The sequence below is a fragment of the Tremella mesenterica genome (assembly GCF_000271645.1).
Source record: "Tremella mesenterica DSM 1558 unplaced genomic scaffold TREMEscaffold_13, whole genome shotgun sequence".
NCBI classification, from domain to species: domain Eukaryota; kingdom Fungi; phylum Basidiomycota; class Tremellomycetes; order Tremellales; family Tremellaceae; genus Tremella; species Tremella mesenterica.
This window is the reverse complement of record NW_006711237.1, coordinates 731,777-756,781: the sequence shown is the minus strand read 5'-3', so window position 1 is coordinate 756,781 and position 25,005 is coordinate 731,777. Positions and strand designations below refer to the sequence as shown.

Genomic DNA, 25,005 nt, shown 5'->3' with positions numbered 1-25,005 from the left:
GTGATGCGATCACTTGCGGCCAGGATCTAACAGAATCGCACAAAATTCAACTACCAATAGATCTTAGTAATGACTCGGCTATAATATACATAAAAATACAGACAGAAGAAGATACCCTACGATTTGGAATGTTAATTGATACCGGAGCTACCGGAAGATACGTACAGCCGGCCTGTCCATTATACCATTTATTCCCCAAAAGACAGTATCGGGAACCACGGAAGATTAGGTTCCTCGATGGAACAACCGCGACGTTAGTGACCGAGTATGTAGAAGCTGAGTTGGATTTAGGAGCAGGACTCAAGATTGCGACTCGATTGGATGTGATGGCATACGAAGGCCCCGAGGTACTGGTGGGATTGGATTTCTTGAAACAGTTTAGGGCAAGGATCGATTGTGGAAAGGGATTGATCGAGTTCGACGGAATCGGACAGGATAACGGTTGGAAGTATCCGAGGTTGGAGGAAGGATTGATAAGAGGAACAGCATTGGAAAAAGGAGAAGATGAGATGAGCGAAGAAGAGTTACGACAGGTCATACCGACACAATGGCACCAATACCTGGAGCTATTCAAAGTGGAACGAGCCAGAAAACTACCACCAAGAAGAGAATGTGACCACGAGATCGAATTGACCCCCGGAGCAGAACTAAAACCAGGACCAATCTACCAACTGGATGAACATGGGGATGCATTCCTAAAGCAGTGGATCAACGATGGTCTGGCCAGCGGCCATCTACGAAGAAGTAAATCACCTTATGGGTCTCCTGTATTCCTGGTTCCAAAAAAGGGAGTGATTCCCTATCGAGTGGTAACGGATTATCGTGCGCTTAACAAGGTAACCATTAAGGATTCATACCCAATGCCACTCATCTCGACACTACTCGATCGACTTCAATTAGGAAGGATCTTCACTAAGCTCGATTTGAAAGGGGCTTACCAGTTAGTCAGGATAAAGGAAGGAGATGAACAAAAGGCTGCCTTGCGAACAAGATACGGCAGTTTCGAGAGCACAGTCCTAAGGGATGGGTTGTGTAATGCACCAGCCACCTTTCAGAACTTTCTACAAGACATGTTTCACGATCTACTTGACGAAGGGGTAGTAGTTTATATCGACGATATCACGGTATACTCCGACACGATCGAAAACCATCAGATAATTGTCCAAAAGGTATTAGATCGACTACTGGAAAACGATTTGGTCGTCAGTCCGAGAAAATGCGAATGGAGTTCAAATGAAGTGAAGTTCCTGGGGTACGTAATAGGACACGAACGGATCGAAATGGATCAAGAAAAGGTGAAAGCTATTCTAGAATGGGGAGAACCCATGACAGTCCGGGATACTCAAGTGTTCTTGGGTTTTGCGAATTTCTATCGGAGGTTTATCAAGGGGTTTTCGCATATTGTGGGACCTCTCACACGATTGACTAGGAAGGATCAAGCTTGGAACTGGACACAAGAATGCCAAAAGGCTTTTGACGATCTAAAGAAAACATTCACCACAGCACCAGTACTTCGACATTTTGATAGAACCCGACCGACTTGGATTGAAACCGATGGATCCGATTGCGCGATAGGTGCGATAGCGTCTCAGAGATTTCCTCACCCATCAATAAAAGGAACCACCGAACTTCACCCAGTAGCGTACTGGTCTCGAGCAATGACGCCCTGTGAGCTAAACTACACGGTGGGAGAGAAAGAATTATTAGCCATCGTGGATTGCTTGGTCGCCTGGAGACCCTACTTGGCTAACAGTAGTGATGTTATAAAGGTCATTACCGATCACAAGAACCTAGAATACTTCCAAAGCAAACGACAACTAAATCGAAGGCAGATGAGATGGTTGGAAATATTGGGAGACTTCAACATAGAGATCACTTATCGACCAGGGAGCAAAAATGGGGGAGCAGATGCTCTGACGAGACGAGGAGATTATCATCCGGGAAGAGGGAGTAGCAAGGACCCGAATCTTAACAAAGGCAACTGGCTGCAATTGCTACCGACACACGAACAAGTTGGATCGAATTCAATGGACTCAGAACACAAAGGACCAAGACACATAGTAAGAGGAGCAATCCGGGAAGACTCATTATTCGGACTCATCAAGAACGGACTGAAAGACTCAGAAGACATAGCAAACATACGACAACTAGGACTACAGATGACACAGACACATAGCACACAGAGCACACAGAGCACCCAGAACACACAGGACACACAGAAGACACAGGCTAGCAGCGAGACACCAATAGTATCATGGACACAGAGCGGATTACTCTTATACAAAAACAGAGTAGTCATACCAGAGGGACAGGCAAGATTAGAAGTAATGAAAGCAAGACACGATTCGATGCTAGTGGGTCATCCAGGAAGAGACAAAACTATCACCATGGTCAAAGAGGACTATTACTGGCCACATTTGGACGAGTATATTGCAAAATACGTAAAAGGATGCGAGATCTGTAACCGACACAAGACTCATCGACACCAGCCGTATGGACATCTGGTCTCTTTACCAGTACCCACACTGCCCTGGACAGATATCTCTATGGATATGGTGGGACCCCTACCAAAATCGACCGAGTTCGACGCGATACTGGTGATAGTCGATCGACTAACCAAGATGGCTAGATTTATTCCATGTACAACTGGACTAACAGCGAACAAAGTGGCCGACATCTACATCAAGGAGATCTTTTCAAAACATGGAGTACCTCGAACAATTGTGTCAGATAGGGGAACTCAGTTTACGGCGGAAATTTGGAAGGAAATATGTCAGTTCTTGGGAATAAAGAACTTATACTCGACTGCGTATCACCCTCAAACAGATGGACAAACTGAGCGAGTAAATCAACAGATGGAAATCCTGCTCGGAATGTATGTAAACTACAACATGGACAATTGGGATCAACTTCTACCAATTGCTGAGTTCGCTTATAACTGTTCGCCACATAGTAGCCACGGTCTGTGTCCTTTTGAAGCTTGTTACGGCTATGTGCCACACTACGACATCCATTCGCACGATATTCGATCAAAGTCAAACAAGTTGGAGAAGAAATGGAGAGATATGGGAGAGTTGCATGCGACTGTTCAAGAACAGATCAGGATGGCGAATGAAATTAGTGCAGAGTACTACAACAGGAGACACAAGAGCATACCAGAAGAATTCAGAAAGGGAGAACAGGTACTACTAAGTACGAAGTATCTTACGACGGAACGACCCAGTCGAAAACTAGAAGCAAAATACATTGGCCCCTTCAAGATCATAAGGAAAGTTGGAAAAAATGCTTTCGAATTAGATCTACCTCCATCAATGAAAGTGCACAATGTCTTCAATGTCACGCTGTTGGAACCATATCCTAACGATATGATACCAGGTCGACAGATACCACCCCCACCGCCTGTAGTAATTAACGGCCAGGATGAATTCCATGTGGAAGCAATCGTGGACAGCAGAATTCGACGAGGAAAGGAAGAATTCAAGGTAAAATGGTTAGGATACACAGGAAATGCGGCCTATGACTGGGAACCACGAGAAAATGTAGAAGAGTTGGCCGTTTTTGGTGAGTTTCTGGAAAGGAGGAAAAAGGATCTCAGAAGAAAGTGAGAATTCGATCAAAATCAACGGAATTTATTGGGAAATAAATACATACACAGGAAATATGGCTACGTATAGAGAGATATAAAATACACTAGAAGTTGGAGGTGGTAGAATTGGCTCGGGGACGACGGACCGAGGCGGGAATACGAATGACATTGCGGGGGAGAGGAGTATGGGGAGAAGAGGAGGGACCGGCGACTGGTTGAGAAGAAGTCAATCCGGTTGGATCAGCAGCAGAGGTGAGATGATCCAAGGTTTCAGAAGGAGAGGGAGGGGTGTAGTTGGAAGGAATGAGATGAAGAGATTTGTAGAGGCCCAGATGTACTGGGGGAAGAGGAAGAAGGAGAGAGGAAAAGAGGTGGATGTAAGCGGAGAGTTGGGTGAGAGAAGAGGATTGATCCTGGGAGGAAAGGGATCGATATCGGGCCGAGACAGCACAGAGTTCGTGCTCCAGGACGAAGGTAACCTTGGAAGTAACAGTCTGGGCTCCGACAGTAATACCCTTCACATCAACATCGACCAAGTTCGAAGGAAGAAGATAGATACCTCGCGAAATTTGGACTCGGGATTGTTGGTTTTCACCGAACACTTTGAAGTTCCCTTCGCGGAGCACTCTCCACAAACACCACCAACTAAGTTGCATCAATATCGAACAGGAAGAGTAGGAAGACTCACGAGGACCAATACAACCTACACGAAAATCTTCTCCACCATCGAGACGACGCTGGCAATCGGAGCAAAGCTCACCCTCGAGACGGACAACAGCACCATTCTTGTTACGAAGTCGCCAACCTTGGGCCAAGCGATCAAGCTAACAGTTAGAATTCGGTGGAATACGAAGGAGAAAAAGCTCACGGCGTTACCAAACCACTTGACAGTGGGCTTGATGGCCCCAGTCTCGCGAAAGCGATCGAGGGCTTCATCCTTCAGAGCGTGACGAACAGAGGAGAAAGAAAGGCGGGCCCAGAGAGTAGCTGACGAGTCAGAAACGCACAGAATTCTGTAGAAATCTCACCAATTTCCGAGTCTTTTCGAGCATCCAGAGCCTTAGCAAGTTCATCATTGACCGGAACCTTGCGAGGGGCGTGAAAAATGGTTTCGAGTTCATGGGGAACCTCGACAAGCCCCTCGGAATAATCAGAAGGTGGCACAGGGGACTTATTACCAGGAGAATTTTGATTTTCAACGATGGTACCGTGTTCGGACTCGACAGATTTCGCAGGAGATGGGTTCTCACCAGTGGCAGATGGCCCTGCCCCCCCTTCGAAGTCGATATATTGCTCGATGACCTCGTCATCGAGAAGAGACGATTGTTGATCGCGAGAAGGGCCGGATTGATATCGATCCTTAATGGTGTCGAGAGCCCTTCGAGAAGCGTCAACCAATGGAGTTTGAGAGGGAACTGGCGCTTGGGAAGTAATTCTCATTCTTTTCGTTTGACGCATGAGAAGCTCGGGGTCGACGTCAGGTAGGATTGCCGTAGTAGAGGCCCGAGTTTGACGAGAAGAGATAGACGGGGACAACTATCTCGTCAGCCAGTGAGAAATAGGAGGATATACATCGAATTCGAAAGGAATTGCTTACAGTACGCTTAGACATGCTCACAGACAGGTCAGAGTTGGAAGGATGCGCTAAGATATAAGTAAGATATGGATGGATAATGATAGATAAGTGAAAAGAACGACGAACAAGAGGAAAAGAAGGAATGAGGAGGAAAGAAGAAGAGAGAGGCGGAAAGAAACTGGGTCAGTAATTTCTCGGTCACATTGGAGGTCCGTGCGGGTGACGTGTTTCATGGCAACCGTCACACTATCGTGGGTGTGACGTCAGGGCGCACCAAAGGTGTCTCAGAGCAATCCATCTGAATCACCTAGTTACAGAATTCAGGATCCTCGGCGAGGATCCTTGAGACAGGGGGGGAAACTTGTTACGGAGTAACAACGAATCGAGAGAACTCCATCGAGTTCGACGGATTAGGAAGGAGAACGGAGGGAGTGGGAGGCAGTGCTGCAGTAGGTAGGGACGGGTTTTCCCTTTTCGAGATTTCCCCACTGGGTTTGCTCAAAAGCGGTTTTTCACCTGTCCGAGTATGTACATAGACGCTTGCAGTAGGAACTGAGAGGAGGACACGGATACCTGTAGACAGTATATAGTACAATCAGCAAAGTACCAACTTTGCTGATTCTTCAATATCATTCTTTGGCTACATCGATTGCAGAGGAGACACGATCCATTAGCACCAGAGCCCCTAGATTTCCACGAGACATCCATCGAGTTCGACCCAACCTGCGACCTAGTCGTCGTGTTTCCAGTACCGTTACAGGTAGGGACAATGGGAGCAGAAGTACGGCGAAGTTAGACGGAGTTAGGCTAGGTAGGGACAATGGAAGCAGAAGTGCGGCGATGTTAGGCGGAGTTAGTCGAAGGAGGAAGAGGATGGCCGAGGACTCGGGGAAGTTGGACGAAGTGCGTTGAAGTACGTCAAAGCGCGAGAGGGTTGGATGAACGTCTAGGAGGAATAGATAATATTAGCTGAGAAGATCGCTCAAGTTCTTCAGCGATCCTTGATTGTTGTCAGTAGTAAAAGACAGATAGAGATAGCTATATACAATCGAGATACATCGCCATCAGTAGAACCAAATCCCAGTTAGAGTAACTACGCCGAAGTACGCCGTAGTTACACTCCTTTCGACGTCTGCGCCCTCCTGGTTGGGTGAGACATCGAATTAGGACCACCAAGTTAGCCGAGGTTCGTCGACCGTCGGTCTATTGGAAAGAAGTTATTCGACGGCCGTGACAGTATCAAGGATCGCTCTTACCGACGACCCGTGCGAACCTCGGAGAAGTACGAAGATTCAATGGAACCAGATAGGAGAGTTACACGAGGCATGAGTAGGGACGGAGACAGGATGGAGGAGAACGAGAGGAGGGCACTGGAGGAGCTTAGCAGAGCGATGGGGCAGCAGCTTGGAGTGGAGGATAGTGTGGGGGGATCAATTCAAGGAGATGAGTTCGTGCCACCAGTGTTTTCTAATCCTCCTACCCCTTCGGATAATGCTCTCCCACCTATAGGATCCCCAGTTGGATCGGATCAAACCCCGCGGGCAGAAAACACGGGAAGTACGGCGAACTTGGGAGAAGAAGGTACCCAAGGGGTGATGCTGGCCTTGATGCAGATGGTGGCGAATATGAACAAAGACATGATGGAAGAGAGAAGGCGTAGGGAGGAGTGGGAGCAGAGAAGAGAAAAGGAGACGGTGGGCGGCATTGCAGAAGGGATATCAGAAGGGGTGAGGTACGCCATGGGACGGCAAACTTCGGCGACCCCAAGCGTAGTTGGCGAACAACGGAAGGGGATAAAACTGCCTAATCCGGACTTCCGGAGAGGAGAGAGGAACAAGTTGACCGCATTTCTGTCGGAATGTGAAATCCATTACGAACTGAACTCTCATCTTTTCCCCAACGACACCAAGAAAGTCTTCTTCATGATCTCTCATTTACGCGAAACACCTCTTCTCGCCGTCCAACCCGATCTTGCTAAACGACCTCTTCCTGACTACCTTAGGGAGTATGATCAATTCGTTAAATATCTCAAGACAAACTTTGGTGACCCGGATGAAGAAGGAACCGCAGCTCGACTGCTTAACGATCTAAGGCAGACTGGGTCAGCTTCGGAGTACTTCTCCGCCTTTCAACGACATGTGGCGATACTCAAGTGGTCTGATGACGGAAACCTGGTTGACCGAGCCAAGAAAGGGTTGAAACCACACCTCCTAGATGAAATTGCTAGACATGGTAAATCTTTTGGGACTGTCAAGGAGTTATTGGAGTTTGTTATTCCCATGGACAACAGGTTGTGGAGAAGGAAAGTGGAGAAGGATGCGGAAAAGAAGAGGGAGACGGGGGTAAAGAAAGTGTTAGTTGTGGATAGCCAGAGGATGGAGAGAAAAGAGGAGAAGAGAGGGGAAGGGAGGCAAACTTCGGCGCAGTCTGCAGTGCAAGCGACTATTACGTCGACGCAGGTCAAGAACATTCCGTCAAATGCCAACGAACTTCGCCGACAATGGCCTAGGCCACCTCCTGAACTGAGGGAGACAAGGAGGAAGGAAGGGAAGTGTACTGAATGCGGGGAGAGGGGACATTGGTTGAGGGACTGCCCGGTGAGGGCAGCGAAGGTAAAGGTCGGATGGTTGCCGCCGTGGGAGGAGAAGTTCGGCGAACGTGGTGGAGGATCGGGGGGTAACGCAGTACCTCTGGGACAGAGGAGGAACTTGAACGCAGTTGGGGGAGATGGAGAGATGGAAGAGGACCAGGGAAAAGAAGGGGACCTGTCGCAGTAGGCGAGGCTCGGCGGGTCCGCCATATTCTCTCGGCCACCATTCCTAAAACCAGAAAAGAGACACAGCTGATGAAGCCAGAGGATTGTGAATACAAAAATACACCACTCAGTACCCCTTGTTCATGCAATGTCGATAGTCATCTCCTCATCCCTTCCACTTCTAAAGATCAACCTAAATCAGCCATTTTCGTTAATGGAATTAAACTAACTACGCTCTGGGACACTGGAGCTACTTGTTCATATATAAGTCCTAGAGCAGCGGCGAGGATTGATGCGAAGAGGATGCGATACCAGGTGAGCGTACCCGTTCACATGTTTGATGGCTCGGTTAGTGTCGCTGGACCTATCACCGAGTTTGTCGAAGTCGGTTTCAGTTTGACGAAGGACGCCGAAGTGCGATCTGTTCGTCTCGATGTAACAACACTCTGCGATGCAGATGTTGTGATAGGGTGGGACTGGATGAGGAAGGAAGGGGTTGTTCTTGATGGAAGAGACAACTCGGTAAAGTTCCCCATTCCGAGACCACCAAGTGCGGCGAAGTTAGCAGCCATAGGGCTGCCAACTCCGACGGACGCGATAGATCTCCGAGACAAAGATGACCAGGATGAACTGAGTCCGGAGGAACAGGAGGAATTGTATCAGGTGGTTCCTGAACAATATCACCCGTTCATTGATGTGTTTAACCCGAGGAAGGGAGGTGAAGAATTACCTCCCTCAAGGGAATATGATCTGGAATTTGAGCTTAAGGAGGGGGCGAACCTGAAGGTTGCTCCACTCTACTCACTCGGAGAAGATCAGAGAAGTGCGCTGAGAGACATCCTAGATCGCGAAATATCGGCCGGAAGAATTCGACCCAGTAATTCGCCCTACGGATCACCGATGTTCTTGGTACCGAAGAAAGCAAAGGGTCAATGGCGAATGGTCATTGACTACCGAAAGTTAAACGAAGCAACGATACCCGATGCCTATCCACTGCCTCTGATCGGTCAGATAACCAAAGAGCTGGGAAAAGCGAGGTATTTCAGCAAGTTATATCTGATTGGAGCTTATCAACTCCTACGGGTAAAGGAAGGACACGAGCACTTGACGGCGTTCAGGACTCAGTACGGTATGTTCGAGTCTCTTGTTGTTCGAGATGGTCTGCGAAATGCTCCTGCTGTATTCCAGCATTTTCTGAATGAAAGCTTCAGAGAACTGTTGGGGAAGGGAGTGGTTGTCTACATAGATGATATACTCATCTATGGTCAGACGTTGGAAGAATTGAGAGGAACTATGGCGAAGGTGTTCGAAGTTCTTCGAAGGTCGAATCTGTTCGTCAAGGCTAGTAAGTGTGAGTTTGAAAAGGATTCGGTAGTCTTCTTGGGTTTTGTGGTCTCACGGGAGGGAGTTTCTAGTAATCCAGAGTACATCGACGCTGTTGTGTCTTTTCCCCGTCCCAAGAACCTAAGGGAGAGCAGAGGATTTATGGGAGTCGTTAGTTATTATCGGCGCTTTGTCCCCAACTTCTCCAGGATTGCTAAACCGATCAATGATCGCACAAGAAAGGATGTACCGTTTGTCTGGGGTATGGAGCAGGAAAGAGCTTTTAAAGAATTGAAGGATAGAATGTGTAGGGCCCCGGTATTGGCTCACTTTGATCCTTCGTTGAAGACATTACTACAGACAGATGCCTCGTTCTTCGGGTGGGGCTTCATAATATCGCAGGTGAACGAGTTAGGACAAGAACATCCGGTAGCTATCGAGTCAGGAGCGTTTCAAGCGGCGCAGTTAAACTATACGGTAGGCGAGAAGGAACTACTAGCTATCGTTGAGGCTTTTAGAAGAAGGAGACACTTACTGTTACAGGTAGAGACTACAGTTCTCACGGACCACTTGAACTTGACATACTGGATGGAACCGAAGCAGTTAAGCCCGAGGCAGGGCAGGTGGGTCGAAGAGCTTTCTAACTTTAGGTTTAAGATGGTGTATCGACCTGGGAAACAAGCTACACTGCCGGATGGACTATCGAGAAGAGCAGACTACCACTCTGGAAAAGGAAGTACTATGGTGCAAGAGAGCAACCTTATTCAAGGGTTGCCGAAGTTCGACGAACTCGACGGCACTAGCTGTGGGTTACGACACCTACTTCGTGCTTTGCAAGGGACAAAGGAAGTAAGAGACAATGACCTTATTGATCCCATGGATCTGATTGTTGGCATACAGGAAGATGAAGAAGTGGAGGCGGTTAGGAAGGAGTTATTAGGAGTCATTTGCGCTGAGTGTTCTCATCCAGCGTGTCACGATGATGTGCAGGAACTAGGATCCATCACCGAACTACGCCGTAGTTCGCGGTCCCCTCTAATACTTCGTGGGGGGTGGACCCCAAGAGGTTTCCTCGCATTCGACGATCGCACTTATGTGCCGGACTACGCCGACGCCCGACTAAAGATCATGAAGATGCGACATGACTCGGCATTGGCTGGTCACCCAGGTTCGGCGAAGACTCTTGAACTAGTCCTAAGGGATTACGTTTGGGTTGGAGTGAGAAAGGATGTTGAGGACTACATCGCTGGTTGTGCGGTATGTCAGAGAGCAAAGACTAACAGACAGAAACCCCATGGAGAGCTTAAACCATTGCAAGTGGCTGCTAAACCCTGGTCAAGCATCTCGATGGATTTCATCGAAGAGCTTCCGAATTCCCATGGAAATAATTCCATCCTGGTAGTGGTGGACCGATTGACCAAATGGGCCATTTTTATCCCAACCACGACGAAGTTAACCGCAGCTGGACTATCGGAGCTGATAATGGACTATGTGGTGGCCCAGCATGGGTTACCAGAGAGTATAGTATCGGACAGAGGATCGAAGTTTACTTCGAAGTTCTGGAAGAACTTGACCGATAGTCTCGGCATAAGACTACATCTTTCTACTGCGTATCATCCACAGACTGATGGACAGACCGAACGAACCAACCAGTCCCTGGAATTATACCTTCGGATCTTCACTTCCTACCAGCAGAACGACTGGTCGAAGCTGCTTGCTTGAGCTAGCTTTGCTTACAACAACACCCATCACTCCGCGATAAACAAGACCCCATTCTGCGCGAACTATGGGTACCACCCTCGATGGGCTGAAGAGATTAAGGCTAGTGAAGTCGAAGTACCTGCTGCTACAATAGCAGTAAAAGACCTAACCGAAATACGTAAGGAATGTATTGAGGGGATTGAAAAGGCTAATGAGAAGTACGCCGAAGGATACAATAGGAAACACCGAACTACGCCGAGCTTCGTGGAAGGGGACCTAGTGATGCTGTCATTAGAGAACATCAAGACTAAAAGACCAATGAAGAAGTTAGATGTGAAGCAAAGTGGGCCGTACAAGGTAGTACGGCAGGTAGGTTCTCATGCTTGTAAATTGGAATTACCAGGAACGATGGCAGGTATCCATGATGTATTCCATGTTTCATTGCTTCGCCCCTATCATCCTCCAGTATTCCCTGGTCAGCAAGCTGAACCACCTGGCCCGGTAGAGGTAGATAACGTAGGAGAATCGTGGGAAGTAAAGGACATCGTGGACTCTAGAGTAAATAAGAGGTCAGGAAAGTTAGAGTACCTAGTAGAGTGGTTAGGTTACGAAGGAACAGACGATTCGGTATCATGGGAACCGGTAGAGAACGTTGATGGAGCTGATGACATATTGGCGAAGTTCCACGAACTTCATCCTACTAAGCCGAAGGAAGGGCGACTGCGGAGGGCTAGGAGGTAGAACGTACTGCATACAAGATAGGATTACAGCTACGTACCGTTCACTTCTCCTTCTCCTTACCCTTTCCTTTTCCTTTCTCTTTCGCTCTACTCGGTCCCGCGGGATTGGTGTGGAGAGTGCCGATGGCCGAAGGTAGATCGAGACTGTCAGGGGGGAAGGCAGTAGAGAGAGAAGCATTCCATGCCCGATTCATAGCCCCAAAGAAATCACCGAAGTCCTGGACATCGCGAGCAGCTTGCATGCTCGGAGTCCTCCACAGGGAACGTATGGTCCTAAGACACTCGAAAGCGAGACTGAGGAGGTCAAGAGCAGTCTGAGCAGAAGCAGGGACACGAGAACTACTCCGGGGGCCTAACCAGCCGATGGACGGGGGTGGCTCGTACGCCATGGGAGTAACAAGGAAAGGGGTGTCGTACAATCTTCGACGAACATCGGCTATCTCAGTAAGACTTCGGCGAGAGACGTCCGCTAACCTCGTCCTTGCTTCCTCGTTCAGATCCCCACCGTTGATTACATCTACTAACGCCGCAGTAAGGTTATTCAAGGCGTTGGTTTGACGAGTGGAGAAGTCAAGCAAGAGAGATGTATCACGTCGAGCGACGTCAAGCTGAGTGGTGAGGCCGAGAACGAGAGACCGATACATAGCAAATTCCTTTTCATCCTCCGGAATATGAGCGTCCAGGGAGATGCGAGGGTGGACGAAGGACAACCGAGGAGCAGAGGGCCCAGCACGCTGAGTACTTCATCTTCCACATCACCACCTTCAAAGACGACCTCTTTCTCCTTCCTTTTCCCTCTTGATTTCTTTAATGAAGACTTTGGAGTCTTCTTGGAAGCGGGGGACTCTGTCACGGCCGTCGAATAACTTCTCTCCAATAGACCGACGGTCGACGAACCTCGGCTAACTTGGTGGTCCTAATTCGATGTCTCACCCAACCAGGAGGGCGCAGGCGTCGAAAGGAGTGTAACTACGGCGTACTTCGGCGTAGTTACTCTAACTGGGATTTTGTTCTACTGATGGCGATGTATCTCGATTGTATATAGCTATCTCTATCTGTCTTTCACCACTGACAACAATCAAGGATCGCTGAAGAAGTTCAGCGATCTGTAAACTATCTATACTTCCCCTCTCTTCTCGTAGAACGTCCCTCAACCCCTGTACAGCCTCGCGCTCAGTCCCCTTCGTTCAACTTCGCCGTACCTCGCCATATCCCCGGTATCCTACTCCGACTAACTTCGCCTAACTTCCCCTACTGCACTCTCCCTCGGTTTCCTTCCCCTAACTTCGCCGTAGTTCTCCGTTGGTCGGGGTTGTTGTGACTAATAATCCCTAGGTACTCGTAACTTTGTCGTAGTTGGTCTCAGTGCTTCGGGATGGTGGTGGATAGTGGTTCGGTGATAGTGAAAGGAGGGTCGGTGATGGTGGTTGTCAGGGATGTCACGACATGGTTCGTGACAGACTCGGTGACAGGGGCGGCCGCTGGGGTGGCCGGAGGAGCAGAAGGACGGCGACTTCGGGTGCCGTGGGCCGGAGGAGAAGTCACCACGGGAGAGGACGGACGAGAGGCCGAAGGGCGACGGGAGGACGATGGAGGAGCAGCCGGGAGACGCGACGGGCCGGCCACAGGAACGAAGGGCGACGGCGAAGGAGGCGACGAGCGGGAGGCCGGCGAGGTACGGCGAACCGACCGGAGAGACGAAGATGGTACCCGCGAACGGGGGACAGACGCTGGAGTCTGGGGAGGGGGGAAAGGCGAAGAGACGGAGGGACGGGGCGGGACGTCCCGAGCAGAGGAAACGGGACAGAAGGAGCAGGGACCAGATGTGCATGAAGCACAACGGAGGGCTTTGTTGTGTGGCCTGACTGCCTTGAGGCAGGGCCAGTTTGGACGATTATACGTGATAATCTCACGTCTACTAATTAGCAGGAGTAACTTCGGTGTAGTACGAAAAGGTGGACTCACCGACAACGATCACACGCTTCATCAACACCAACCGCGACCCAACGTCCAGGCTCGGACTTCATCTTCTCCCACAAATACTCTTCTTCCCGCAATGATCTCTTCACCCGTTTGGGCGAAGGCTCCCCTCTGGGAGAAGGAGGGGGAGCAGCAACGGCGGCGGCGACGGCAGGGTGGTTGACGGCAGCAGCAGGACTAGTGGCGGCGGCAGCGGCGATGGCGTCGGCGGGGGGGAGAACCCCGGAAGAGGAGGAAGAGGAAGAGGGAAAAGAGGAAGAAGAGGAAGAGGAAGAAGAGGAAGAAGAGGAAGAAGAGGAAGAAGAGGAAGAAGAGGAAGAAGAGGAAGAAGAGGAAGAAGAGGAAGGAGAGGAAGAAGAGGAAGAAGAGGAAGAAGAGGAAGAAGAGGAGAGAGAACGGTGTCGTTTCTGGCCCACGATTTGGGCAGGGGGGGGGAACATGAACGGCTGCGAGTTAGCAATGTCTTGGAGAACTAAAGAACAGATAAACAAGGCCAAGTTCGGCGAAGGTGTGAGAGGGTGGACGAAGGACTCACGCTCAGAACTATCTACGTCGTTGTCCTCTACACTAATCACCTCCACATCATCATCCGGGTATTCCTCCAACTCGCTTTCGCCCTCACTATCAATCCTACGCTCCCGATCTTCATCATCCTCACTTTCTTCGGTGTCGGGCCCATCACTCGACTCCGAGCCCCCACTGAGCGAGTCCTGGTCGGACGAGGACGGAGACTCACCAGGACGAAAGGCGGGCGTCCTACGGCGAGGGCCGGGAGGACCGGATACGGGGACAAGAAAACCAGACACGGGGGAGGGAGAACCAGGGGGCGGAGAAGCGGAGCGAGGAGGCGAGGCAGCGCCAGACGGCTCCCCCAGGGAGAGAGTGCCGAGGCCAAGGGAGGAGACTTGGCGAGATCTGTCGCCGAAAGAAACTGAACATCAGCCAAGTTCGGCGAGGTGAGGTCAGTATCGATAAAAAACTCACGAGCAGATGACACCATACCACCAAAGTTCCTCATGGCGGCGAAAGAGTTGGGAGTGGGAGTAGAGGGAGCCATGCCGTTAAGGTAACAAATCTGTTTTCTAGGTAAGAGAGGTAAATAGTTTTGAAAAAAGATGGGGAAAAGAGAGAAACTCGACGAACTGCTCAATATTTAGTATGATCAGACCTACCCCCCTTCGTCGTCAACATGCAGCAAACTTCGCGTTTCATCAACAAAAGACAACGCAGGGACGATCAAAATTCCCACGCTATAGTGTCTCATCTCAATATAAGCGAGGGTTACTTCGACAAACAACGGTGTTGTTTGGTTACCATCCGGGAAGCGTGTCTCACCTACAAAAGACACAGGGCTTCTTACGGCAAACCTCGACGAAGTTAGTGCGGCGCAAAGAGCAGAAGGGCGAAGGATAGCTATGGAGAAGTAGAGAATGAGGGTACTACGCTGCTAAGTTTTCTTGCCACAGTAGAGGTGTAATCGCTCACGAGGACGTTCGCGGCTAAAGAAGGGGGCTACTGTCACGGACTACGTCGTGACACCTCGATTATTCCACCACCTCGATTATTCCACCAACAATGACCCTCCTTTGACCATCAAAACCCCCATCACGCCTTAACCTTTTTACTCTACACGTAACTCAGGACATCTGAGACCAAGTACGACGAAGTTAGACGGAGTTAGGCTAGGTAGGGACAATGGGAGCAGATGTACGGCGAAGTTAGACGGAGTTAGGCTAGGTAGGGACAATGGGAGCAGAAGTACGGCGAAGTTAGACGGAGTTAGGCTAGGTAGGGACAATGGAAGCAGAAGTGCGGCGATGTTAGGCGGAGTTAGTCGAAGGAGGAAGAGGATGGCCGAGGACTCGGGGAAGTTGGACGAAGTGCGTTGAAGTATGTCAAAGCGCGAGAGGGTTGGATGAACGTCTAGGAGGAATAGATAATATTAGCTGAGAAGATCGCTCAAGTTCTTCAGCGATCCTTGATTGTTGTCAGTAGTAAAAGACAGATAGAGATAGCTATATACAATCGAGATACATCGCCATCAGTAGAACCAAATCCCAGTTAGAGTAACTACGCCGAAGTACGCCGTAGTTACACTCCTTTCGACGTCTGCGCCCTCCTGGTTGGGTGAGACATCGAATTAGGACCACCAAGTTAGCCGAGGTTCGTCGACCGTCGGTCTATTGGAAAGAAGTTATTCGACGGCCGTGACAAACAAGTACGACAGTTGGTAAGCGCAATCATGAAGATATGCAAATGCGGCCATGGTGATATGCAAATGCGGCCATGGTGATATGTAAACATATGACGATATGTAGAGATAGGAGAAAGAGAAGAGTAAGTGGTTGCGTTGAAATTGAGTGGGGAAAAGGGCACAAGTGAATCCACTTGGAAGAATGAGAAGAATGAGGAGAACAAGAGGAATGAGGAGAACAAGAGGAACAACAAGAGGAAGAAGAAGAAAGGAAGGAATGAGTGAAATGAAGATGAAAAATACTCACACAACTTGCCACCCATTATACCCACATACATCTTCTTTCCATACTTTGTTTTCTTCAGAGATCAATTATCATATGTTTTCACCAATTACTGACCAAGTTCTTGATACTGGCCTCGACTTCAACCTTGTCCTCAACATAGAATCTCTTCGACACCTTGGGCCCTACTATCGTCATCGGTCAAACCCTCGCGATTCTATTCAGTTTCGAACTATCCAAACTTGTTTGATCCCACTTCAGTGTTACCCTTTGTACCAGGGACAACTTCAAGGGGTCAATCAGGACCATGGGTCAAACAAACGGAAATGTCACGAGACCAACTAACCAGCATTGGGACGATATAACAGTGCCCTTCAGAGGCAGCGGTCTAAACCACTGTGCTAAAAGGCCTATTAACCGGCGGTTACTGCATACCGCCGGTCGCTGGTTAAATACCCAACCCATCCTAACACTATCACTATCAAACTGTCTTGTCACTTCGTGACAGGAAAAAAGGAACAACAAGAAATTCTCTGGGATCAAGACGTGAAAAACCGCTAGAACCGTCGGGACAATGGATGGGAAACCTCAATGATCGTTCATCATCTCGTAGTCAGTGGAGGAAAAAAAATTGGCCGACGAACACATGCATGTCAATGGTGACCTACTGACCCTCATGCCTCCACAACGGCGCAACCTACCAAAAATGCGCACAACCACAGCACTTTTTGATCCTGTGCAGACGTTTTCCAGTTACCCTGACGTCCGTACCATTCGATCCACATGTCCAAATCAGGCACGGTAAGGTACTGAACAAAAGTGTAAGAAGTGATTGGATACGCCTGAAGCAAAGTCAGCGGGGTACAAGACTATAAGGTCGAAAGGGGTGAAAAAACAGTAGTAAAAAAGAAAGGAAAAGAAAGATGACGAGGTGACTCACGGTGCGAAGTACACCCTGTGGATGTGATCCGGAATGTATGGTGGACGGAACAGGAATCATCGACTGCCTACCAGCGGTCAATCGCGAGTTTGCCGTCTGCAAATTTGTCAGCAAGACCCCAAGAGGGAAGAGAGACAAAAACAAGCAACTGGAAGAGGAGGGGGGGGGGAGGATTCAGACGTAATGTTCAGATACTCACTTGGGATCGGACTTGTCAATGATTATCCCCCATCTGCTTCAAATTTTTCTCCACGACGGCCATCTTCTTTGACAGTGTCGTAAGATTGCTCTTTACTCCGGTCATGTCTGTCTTGAGGGAAGCAACATCCGTCTTGAGCGTGGCAACGTCCGTCTTGAGCGAGGTAACGTCCGTCTTGAGCGAGGCAACGTCCGTCTTGACGGAGGTCATGTCATTCCTGACCGTCGTCAGATCGATGGTGAGTCGGTTGAGGGACACCATGATCTCGTCTTTGAAAGCGGCAAGAGCGGGCATCAGGGCAGCGCCATCGACTTGGACGGGAGGGACAGCCACAGAGATCAGTCAAAGATGCGACCCAAAGCAACGAACGACTCACCATGGTTGGCCGACGACAGGTTCCACAAAAAAGCTACACAATCTAACGCCATGACATCTCTCTCATGATCCTGATCGGCGAGAACAGAGATGCTGTGAGTATAGACAAAAGCCTGACGCATTGCTCTCGGGGGGGTGGGGATGGGAACACCGTCTGCGAGGTAGTCTTTGAAGTCGGCAACAAAGTGCATGTGTGCTTTCATGCTTTCAGGGATGGGTGTGTTGACCATGATGATATGTACGCGGGCTGCCTGTCAGATCACGACCTTTACACACACACAAATGTATGAATGAACAAATGTATGGATGAACAAACGTATGAATGAACAAACGTATGCACAATGGCTTGACAGAGAGGTAGGACCGGTTCCGCAGTCAACAGAGAAGCTGTGTCAAAGTCAACGAGGTGGATCCTTCGTATACTCGAATCATTGAGAGAATGTGCCCGACCGGACCCTGAATCCAGCGGAGGTAGAATGCATGAGTAAGCGATGGCCGATGGCCGAGGCACCACTCGGTGGCAAAGGATCCTCGGTGGCAAAAAATGAAAGGGATAAATAAGCGGTGAGTGGTTTTTCAAGCGCCCACCATTGAACTCAGTGAAGCCCTGGCCGATCAAAAATTAAGTGAGGGGATTAAATAAGGTACCACGCGCGTGAACTGCCTTTTGATTTCGACTCCCTCCCCCACCCTTCGACCCCTCCCCCACCTTTGCATGCCTACCTGCCCCTTTTCCATCACGCACCTAACTGCAACCCCCACCCGACACATCAAGTCCTCAACTGGCGCTTCCAGTTCCGTGCGTCTACTACAGCTGTGAGTCAATTTCATGCATGTATAACACATGGATGCTGATGCTTAGGTCTCGACACTATGGATATCCATGCATTGCTCAACCCTGAGCCACCTACAATTCGCCATCCTGCACACAACATGCATGCACTGCTCAACCCACTCCCGGGCCCTGTGGTGAGTAACATACTTCATGCTTGCTTGCTTGAGGCTTGCTGATATCAACAGATTTGCCAGCCCGCACAGCCCCCCAACCCCCGGCCTCTTTATGGGGCGTAGCGCATATCCCTACGTCCCCGCTTTGAGCTGCGTTGGGCACCCACACCCTGCCAGTACTGCGGCATTCCAAGATTCACCTCCGAGACCCCAGGTTTCTGCTGCGGGCGTCAAGGATCCAAGGCTGCACAGTACCAGCCCCTCCCTCCTTACCCCGACTATATGGCCCTGGTCCTGGATGATCCCAATGTGTCGCTGTCACGAGACCAACTAACCAGCATTGGGACGATATAACAGTGCCCTTCAGAGGCAGCAGTCTAAACCACTGTGCTAAAAGGCCTATTAACCGGCGGTTAATCGTAACCGTCGGTCGCTGGTTAAATACCCAACCCATCCAACTCTAACCAAACTGTCTTGTCACTTCATGACATTATGCCTTCCCTTTCAGCCCCATCTGGGGCCCCAACAGGGATGGGCACGATAGGCCGAAAACTTACTCCAACTCTCGGGAGGTTTTCCAAGTAGGTCTGGGTTACCCCAGCTCTGTCTGGGAGTCAAACCCAGGACCCTACCCGCAACCGCCGGTTAATCTGTCACGAGACCAACTAACCAGCATTGGGACGATATAACAGTGCCCTTCAGAGGCAGCAGTCTAAACCACTGTGCTAAAAGGCCTATTAACCGGCGGTTTATCGTAACCGTCGGTCGCTGGTTAAATACCCAACCCATCCAACTCTAACCAAACTGTCTTGTCACTTCGTGACAGTCGCATGACTCCCGCAAGCTCAACCTCATCTTCTCTTTTGTGGCCATCCAAACTAGCGGGCCATTCCCCAACAACAACGTGCCTCTTTCGTTCTTTGCCGTCCAGGGGAGGGTGTATCACCAGCACAGAGCAACACACAATGATTCCGCCCTCAGGTGGTACCTCCTTGATGGCGCTGAGGAAGCAATGCGCCCTTTCCCCAACTTCCACCTCCCTGCCTTCTGGATACAGGCCGTTCAGCGTATGATGCTGTCCATCAACCCCTTTGCGATCCGCTTCATCCACCTCCGCCAACTCCCCAGTGAAGAACGACCGGAGATGACTGTCATTGTCAGAGACCCTGGCCCTGCTAGGGAGGTCGCCGCGGTCATGTTCATACAGAACACTGCAAGGGGTGAGGTGCAGCCTTGCAGCCTATCAATCACACCCCGCCGACTGCCGGATGGTACCATTGAACATGATGTGGAAGGAAACCCTATTGGAGGGAACTCAGTGTTTGTACCCACGTGGTCCAGGTTCTGGGAGCCGCTCGCCTATCCTCTCCTCTTCCCTCATGGCTCCCTTGGGCATGGTTGGGAGCCCGACCAGGAGCAGGATCCCACTATCCTTTGGCATGTACGCCTCCGCCTCCTGCGGGAGCCTCGCTTTGTGATCTTTGGGCGCCTCACCTGTGAACATGTCATAGACATGTGGTCACGCTACCTGGAAAATGCGCTGTACTTCATTGCCACACGCCAGAGCGCCGCAAGGGCACCAACAGATGGTCGGATCCGTGATGGAGCAGCGGAAGCCATGGATGGAGAAGAAGACACAGTGCCGGACAATCAGAACATCTACCTCCCTTCCTCATTTGTTGGGGGTCGTGCATGGACAGAGGCCAACGTTGCAAATTGCCTAGCCCTTGCGGCAACATACGGTCAGCCCACCCTATTTGTCACCGTCACCTGCAACCCCCACTGGCCCAAAATCGCCGAAGCACTGTGCCCCGGTCAGGACTTCACTGAGCAGCCCGTCATTGTTGCTCGCGTGTTCCACGAGAGACTCCGCCACATCATGAAGGACCTCCGAAACCTCTTCCCCGACATTGGACCTGCTCTTTACTGGATCAAGGTCATTGAGTTCCAGAAGCGTGGCCTCCCTCATGCTCACATCCTCCTCCGTTATCCACGCGACCTCATCACCCCAGAGGCAATCGATTCTGTGGTCTCCACGTCCATTCCCCTTGAGCCACATGACCACGAGTTGGTCAACCGGTTCATGATCCACCGTCACAACCCAGCCGCTCCCAGCCGATACTGTCAGCGTGAAGTCAATGGGGAGCTCATCTGTCGCTTTGGGTTCCCACACGCGTTGCAGCCGACAACCACCATGGATAATCTCGGTAGGGTTCAGTACAGACGTCTCAACCGAGGTGACAAGTGGGTTGCTTCCTACAACATTGAGCTCCTCCCACGTCACCAGTGCCACATCAATGTTGATGTTGCCGGAACGTCTGCCCTCTTTCAGTACCTCTTCCAGTATGTTCACAAGGGGCCTGTCAAGGATACTGCCCACCCTGGGACAGAGGACAAAGGACAAGGGGACAAGGACTAGGAGTGACAAGGAATATACTAAGTTAGCAAGATTGAGTCCAACAAGGAATGGGACTGTGACCCAAGGAATGTCTCTGGCTTGTCTTACAAGGGACTGGAGTGGACTGGACTGCACTCCAAAAGGGTGGCAATGGAAATGACTTTTGATCAAGAACTAAAGAAGATTACAAAGTACAAGATAGGGTTTATATAGACAAATCAGCCTTTTCCAAGAGGCTCGTGCAGACCTGCGGAATACGAGCGCTCTGAGCCGTCCTGCACTGTCCTGCATGCATTGCCTTGCATCCCACCGATAACCACTGATATCCTACAATGCCATATCTGTGTTTACCTACGTCCTACTATGACATCCTACGGGATGCGCCGGAAGTCGCTCGACTTTGTCGAAGGTGTTCGGTGAGGAACTATGAGGAGCTATGCAGAACATAGAAGTGCTGCGAGAACAAGAGACTGAGAGATTATGCCTTAGCAGGCATTAGAACAGAGGAACTAGAGACTAGAGAATTACTGGGGACTTATGCCTTGCAGGCATGGGAGCTAAGCACCGACATACTAAATGATACTTGGAGTTTATGCCTGATAGGCATGAGAGCAGAGGTGAAATATCAAAGACACGAGAGTGGAGGTTGGACTTGATTTGCGCAACAAGGAACATGTGATGGCGTGATTCATGACAGGGCCAGACTACTCTTCGGTGGCACTCACCTCCGGCGAAGTTTACAATGAGGCGGACCACTTTCAGAGGGGTCGTCACCTGGCGGCCTGTGAAGCCACATGGAGGATTCTGGGCTACAACATCTCCGACAAGGACCCCGGTGTGGAATGCCTCCCGATCCACCTCCCCGGCCGCAACACCATCCAGTATGGGACGACTCGAGGTGAGGCCGGGTCCATGTCACCTCTCCTGCGCTATTTTCACCGCCCGTCGGAACTCCTCACAGTGCTCTCACCGGGCGAGCAACACAACCTTGAATTCGACAACCTCACCATGTGCGACTACTTCCGCTACTGCCGGCTCGCCACGTGGGGTTACATACCGTCTGAGGGGGTTCCTGTTCATGAAGAGACGGATCTACCTGCCGGCCAGGTCCCCAAGGCAGTTTCCCCAGGCAAGGGCGCCACGTCACTCGCCTCGCTGTGGTGAAGGCATCAAAGGGAGAGCTCTTCTACCTCGGAGCCCTGCTGGGTGCTCGCCCTGCTCGATCATTTGACGACCTGAAGTTGGTTGATGGTGTGGCATATGATACGTTTCCGGAGGCGGCAAGCCAGCTGGGGCTGTTTGTGACTGAGAATGAGGCTCAAATGGCATTGAGGGAGGGTGTTGAAGGGTTCTCCACCCCCGCCACGCTGCGTGCCCTCTTTGTTGACCTCCTCATCAATGATGCGGAGAGCCCGCTCCTGCTTTGGGAAGAGTACGGAGATGTCATGGCCAACGACTTCACCCTGCACGCTCACAACGATGTCAACAGGGGAAGGGAGAGGGCATTGCAGGAGATTGGCCGCATGTTGGGGGAACACGGGAAGTCGCTTGCTGACTTTGGACTCCCGGTGCCAGATGAGTTTGAAGGGGAGGTAGCTCACCATATGGGACTGTACGCGGACCGACGGTTGGAGCTCCGAGAAAATGCTGTCAACCGTCTTCATGGGATGAACATGGAGCAGAGGGCCATCTTCCAGCTGATTGATTCTGCCGTGTCAGAAGGACAATCAACCTACGTGTTCATCAACGGGAAAGCTGGACGGGGGAAGACTTACTTGGTGGCGGCACTTCTGGACAAGTTCCGCTCTGAGGGACGAATACCGTTGGTTGGTGCTTCATCGGCATTTGCTGCTGTCCTATATGAAGGTGGCACAACAATCCACTCCCTGTTCAAGGTCCCCGTCAACGAGCGCAACGAGGAGCTGGAGTCTATGGTCAGGTTGGGCACAGCAAGAGCGGACCTCATACGGGAGGCATGCTGCTTGTTCTGGGATGAGGCCCCGATGGCAAACAGCAGTACTGGCATGTGTGGACGCCCTCCTCCGTCAGCTGGGGGATCAACACCGGCCTTTTGGTGGGAAACCATTTATCCTGTTGGGTGACTTCCGTCAGTGCGCACCCGTGATCAGAGGGGGGTCAATGGCAGAGATAGTCAATGCCTCAATGCGCCTGTTGTTCCTCTGGCAACACTTCACCATCCATCGCCTCCTCACCCCCATCCGGAACGCCACGGACCCTGCGCTGGCTCAGATGGTAGACACTGTGGGAGACGGAACCACCGCCTTGCCAGACAACAAGGTTGACCTCTCAATGATCCCCACCGCTGCCAGCGGTGATGCCCTCATGGACTTCGTCTTCCCAATGGCAATGCGTGGTGATGCAGCCGCCTGCTTGCATCGTGCGATCCTCTGCGCCACCAACCGCCAGTGCGACCTTTACAACCGCAACATCATGGCAACCATTGAAGGCGATCAGCGTGTCAGTTACTCAAGTGACACAATCAAGGAGGTGGAAGCGCTTGATGGGGACGACGGACGTAACCTGAACCCAGAGACCCAGCAGGACTTCCTCCACTCGCAGACGCCTCCCGGACTCCCTCCCCACGTTCTCTCCATCAAGGTCAACACCATAGTCCGACTGCTCCGCAACTTTTCTCAGGAACGTGGGTTGGTGAAGAACATCCGCCTCAAGGTGGTCACTCTGGGTCGGCAGACGATCAAGTGCCAGCTGATTCGAGGGGTTAATGGTGTGGGTATGCTCCATGATCAAATTGTGCTCATCCCACGCATCACGTTTGAACACCCTCTGCCAAGGAAGGGTTTCACCCTCCAACGCAAGCAGTTCCCCCTGGCCCCGGCGTATGCAACCACATTCAACTCCTGCCAGGGCCTGACCCTGGACCGTGTAGGATTGGATCTGTCAAACCCGGCCTTCTCCCATGGACAACTTTACACCGCGGTCTCCAGGTTCAAGACGAGGCAGGATGGAAGGGTGTATTATGGCAAGGAGGATACAGTGACTCAGAATGTGGTGTTTCGTGATCTTCTGCTTTGATCTGCTGATTGGAAGAGGTTGCTTTTACATAGGTTGTGGATGCATGTGATTTGACTGCAGCTTTTACAAACCTGCACGACGGGCGGGAGCCCGCGTAGCGGGCGACCTGTCTCTAGTGTTTCACTCAACCCGACGGCCAACGGGACTGTGGCGGAGGGGGGTTTATGTACCGATCTGCGGGATTGTGAGAATTGCCGTCGCCGCGTCGTGTGGCACTTGTACGTCGGCGTTGCAGGAGCTCTCAGAGATGACGTCACGACTAGGTAGCGTACCATCATTCCAAACCCTGACAGGGCGCGATGGCATGTCAACTCACTCGGCTGACATCTAAACTCGCAACATGGGTAGAGACTCAACGAAGGGAGGAACAAAAGTGCACAGGAGGGGGTCAAAGGGGAAAGGGGAAGTTGTCTGACACTATCCATGGTCAGAAAGCGCAGACATCTGAGAATGTGCAGGATGAAGGCCCATCTGGTCAGGACTAAACCAAGGATGCATCTCACATGATGTACATAGAATAAGAGTGCAATCCTATGGATTGAAAAAAAGATTGCTATCGAGATGTATATGATGAATGATCCTTGTTTGAACAACCTGTGCGTTCGAGCACCCCGTGGGAACAAGTACTGTATCACTGTATCTCTCTTATCTCGATGTTTTCGCACATTTGATGGGGATATCGTAACCCAACTCTTTCCCACCAAGCTCACCACATCACAGTCTAATCCGCCAATTGTGCTCAAGTCACAATGTCGCAAGTCATGCACTGTATATTGTCCAGGTTGGTCTCATGATCAGAGTTGTACAACATCAAAGTCATACATGGTACATGGTGCACATTGTCCAGTAACCTATCGTCAAAATCTCAAATCGTGACATTGGGCACATCATTCCGCATCAACAAAGTCGTGAATTGTAACATATCTTCAAAGTCGTTCATTGCACATCGTACA

General features: G+C 50.6%; 5 protein-coding genes across 5 annotated transcripts; 3 read left to right on the top strand and 2 right to left on the bottom strand.

Moving 5' to 3' along the window:
- Nucleotides 1-3,690: 3,690 nt before the first annotated feature.
- TREMEDRAFT_65244 (uncharacterized protein) lies at nt 3,691-5,198 on the bottom strand (the record flags this gene model as incomplete). Its single annotated transcript, XM_007007370.1, has 5 exons — nt 3,691-4,199; nt 4,275-4,410; nt 4,455-4,573; nt 4,594-5,122; nt 5,184-5,198. The coding sequence occupies 5 exons, from the start codon at nt 5,196-5,198 to the stop codon at nt 3,691-3,693; spliced, it is 1,308 nt and encodes a 435-aa protein (XP_007007432.1).
- Nucleotides 5,199-13,056: 7,858 nt separating this feature from the next.
- TREMEDRAFT_65242 (uncharacterized protein) lies at nt 13,057-14,621 on the top strand (the record flags this gene model as incomplete). Its single annotated transcript, XM_007007369.1, has 2 exons — nt 13,057-13,535; nt 13,628-14,621. 2 exons carry the CDS (start codon nt 13,057-13,059, stop codon nt 14,619-14,621), a joined length of 1,473 nt encoding a protein of 490 aa, XP_007007431.1.
- Nucleotides 14,622-16,292: 1,671 nt separating this feature from the next.
- TREMEDRAFT_65241 (uncharacterized protein) lies at nt 16,293-17,882 on the bottom strand (the record flags this gene model as incomplete). Its single annotated transcript, XM_007007368.1, has 6 exons — nt 16,293-16,323; nt 16,485-16,624; nt 16,840-16,980; nt 17,079-17,174; nt 17,374-17,588; nt 17,654-17,882. 6 exons carry the CDS (start codon nt 17,880-17,882, stop codon nt 16,293-16,295), a joined length of 852 nt encoding a protein of 283 aa, XP_007007430.1.
- Nucleotides 17,883-18,771: 889 nt separating this feature from the next.
- TREMEDRAFT_19209 (uncharacterized protein) lies at nt 18,772-19,711 on the top strand (the record flags this gene model as incomplete). The annotated part of the gene is made up of 2 exons (XM_007007190.1): nt 18,772-18,909; nt 19,427-19,711. Coding segments are annotated over 2 exons (423 nt in total), but the record flags the coding sequence as incomplete, so codon positions are not given.
- A 1,619-nt stretch (nt 19,712-21,330) lies between these two features.
- On the top strand, nt 21,331-23,100 carry TREMEDRAFT_65239 (uncharacterized protein; the record flags this gene model as incomplete). The annotated part of the gene is made up of 4 exons (XM_007007367.1): nt 21,331-21,414; nt 21,451-21,615; nt 21,696-21,896; nt 22,696-23,100. The coding sequence occupies 4 exons, from the start codon at nt 21,331-21,333 to the stop codon at nt 23,098-23,100; spliced, it is 855 nt and encodes a 284-aa protein (XP_007007429.1).
- Nucleotides 23,101-25,005: the final 1,905 nt, after the last annotated feature.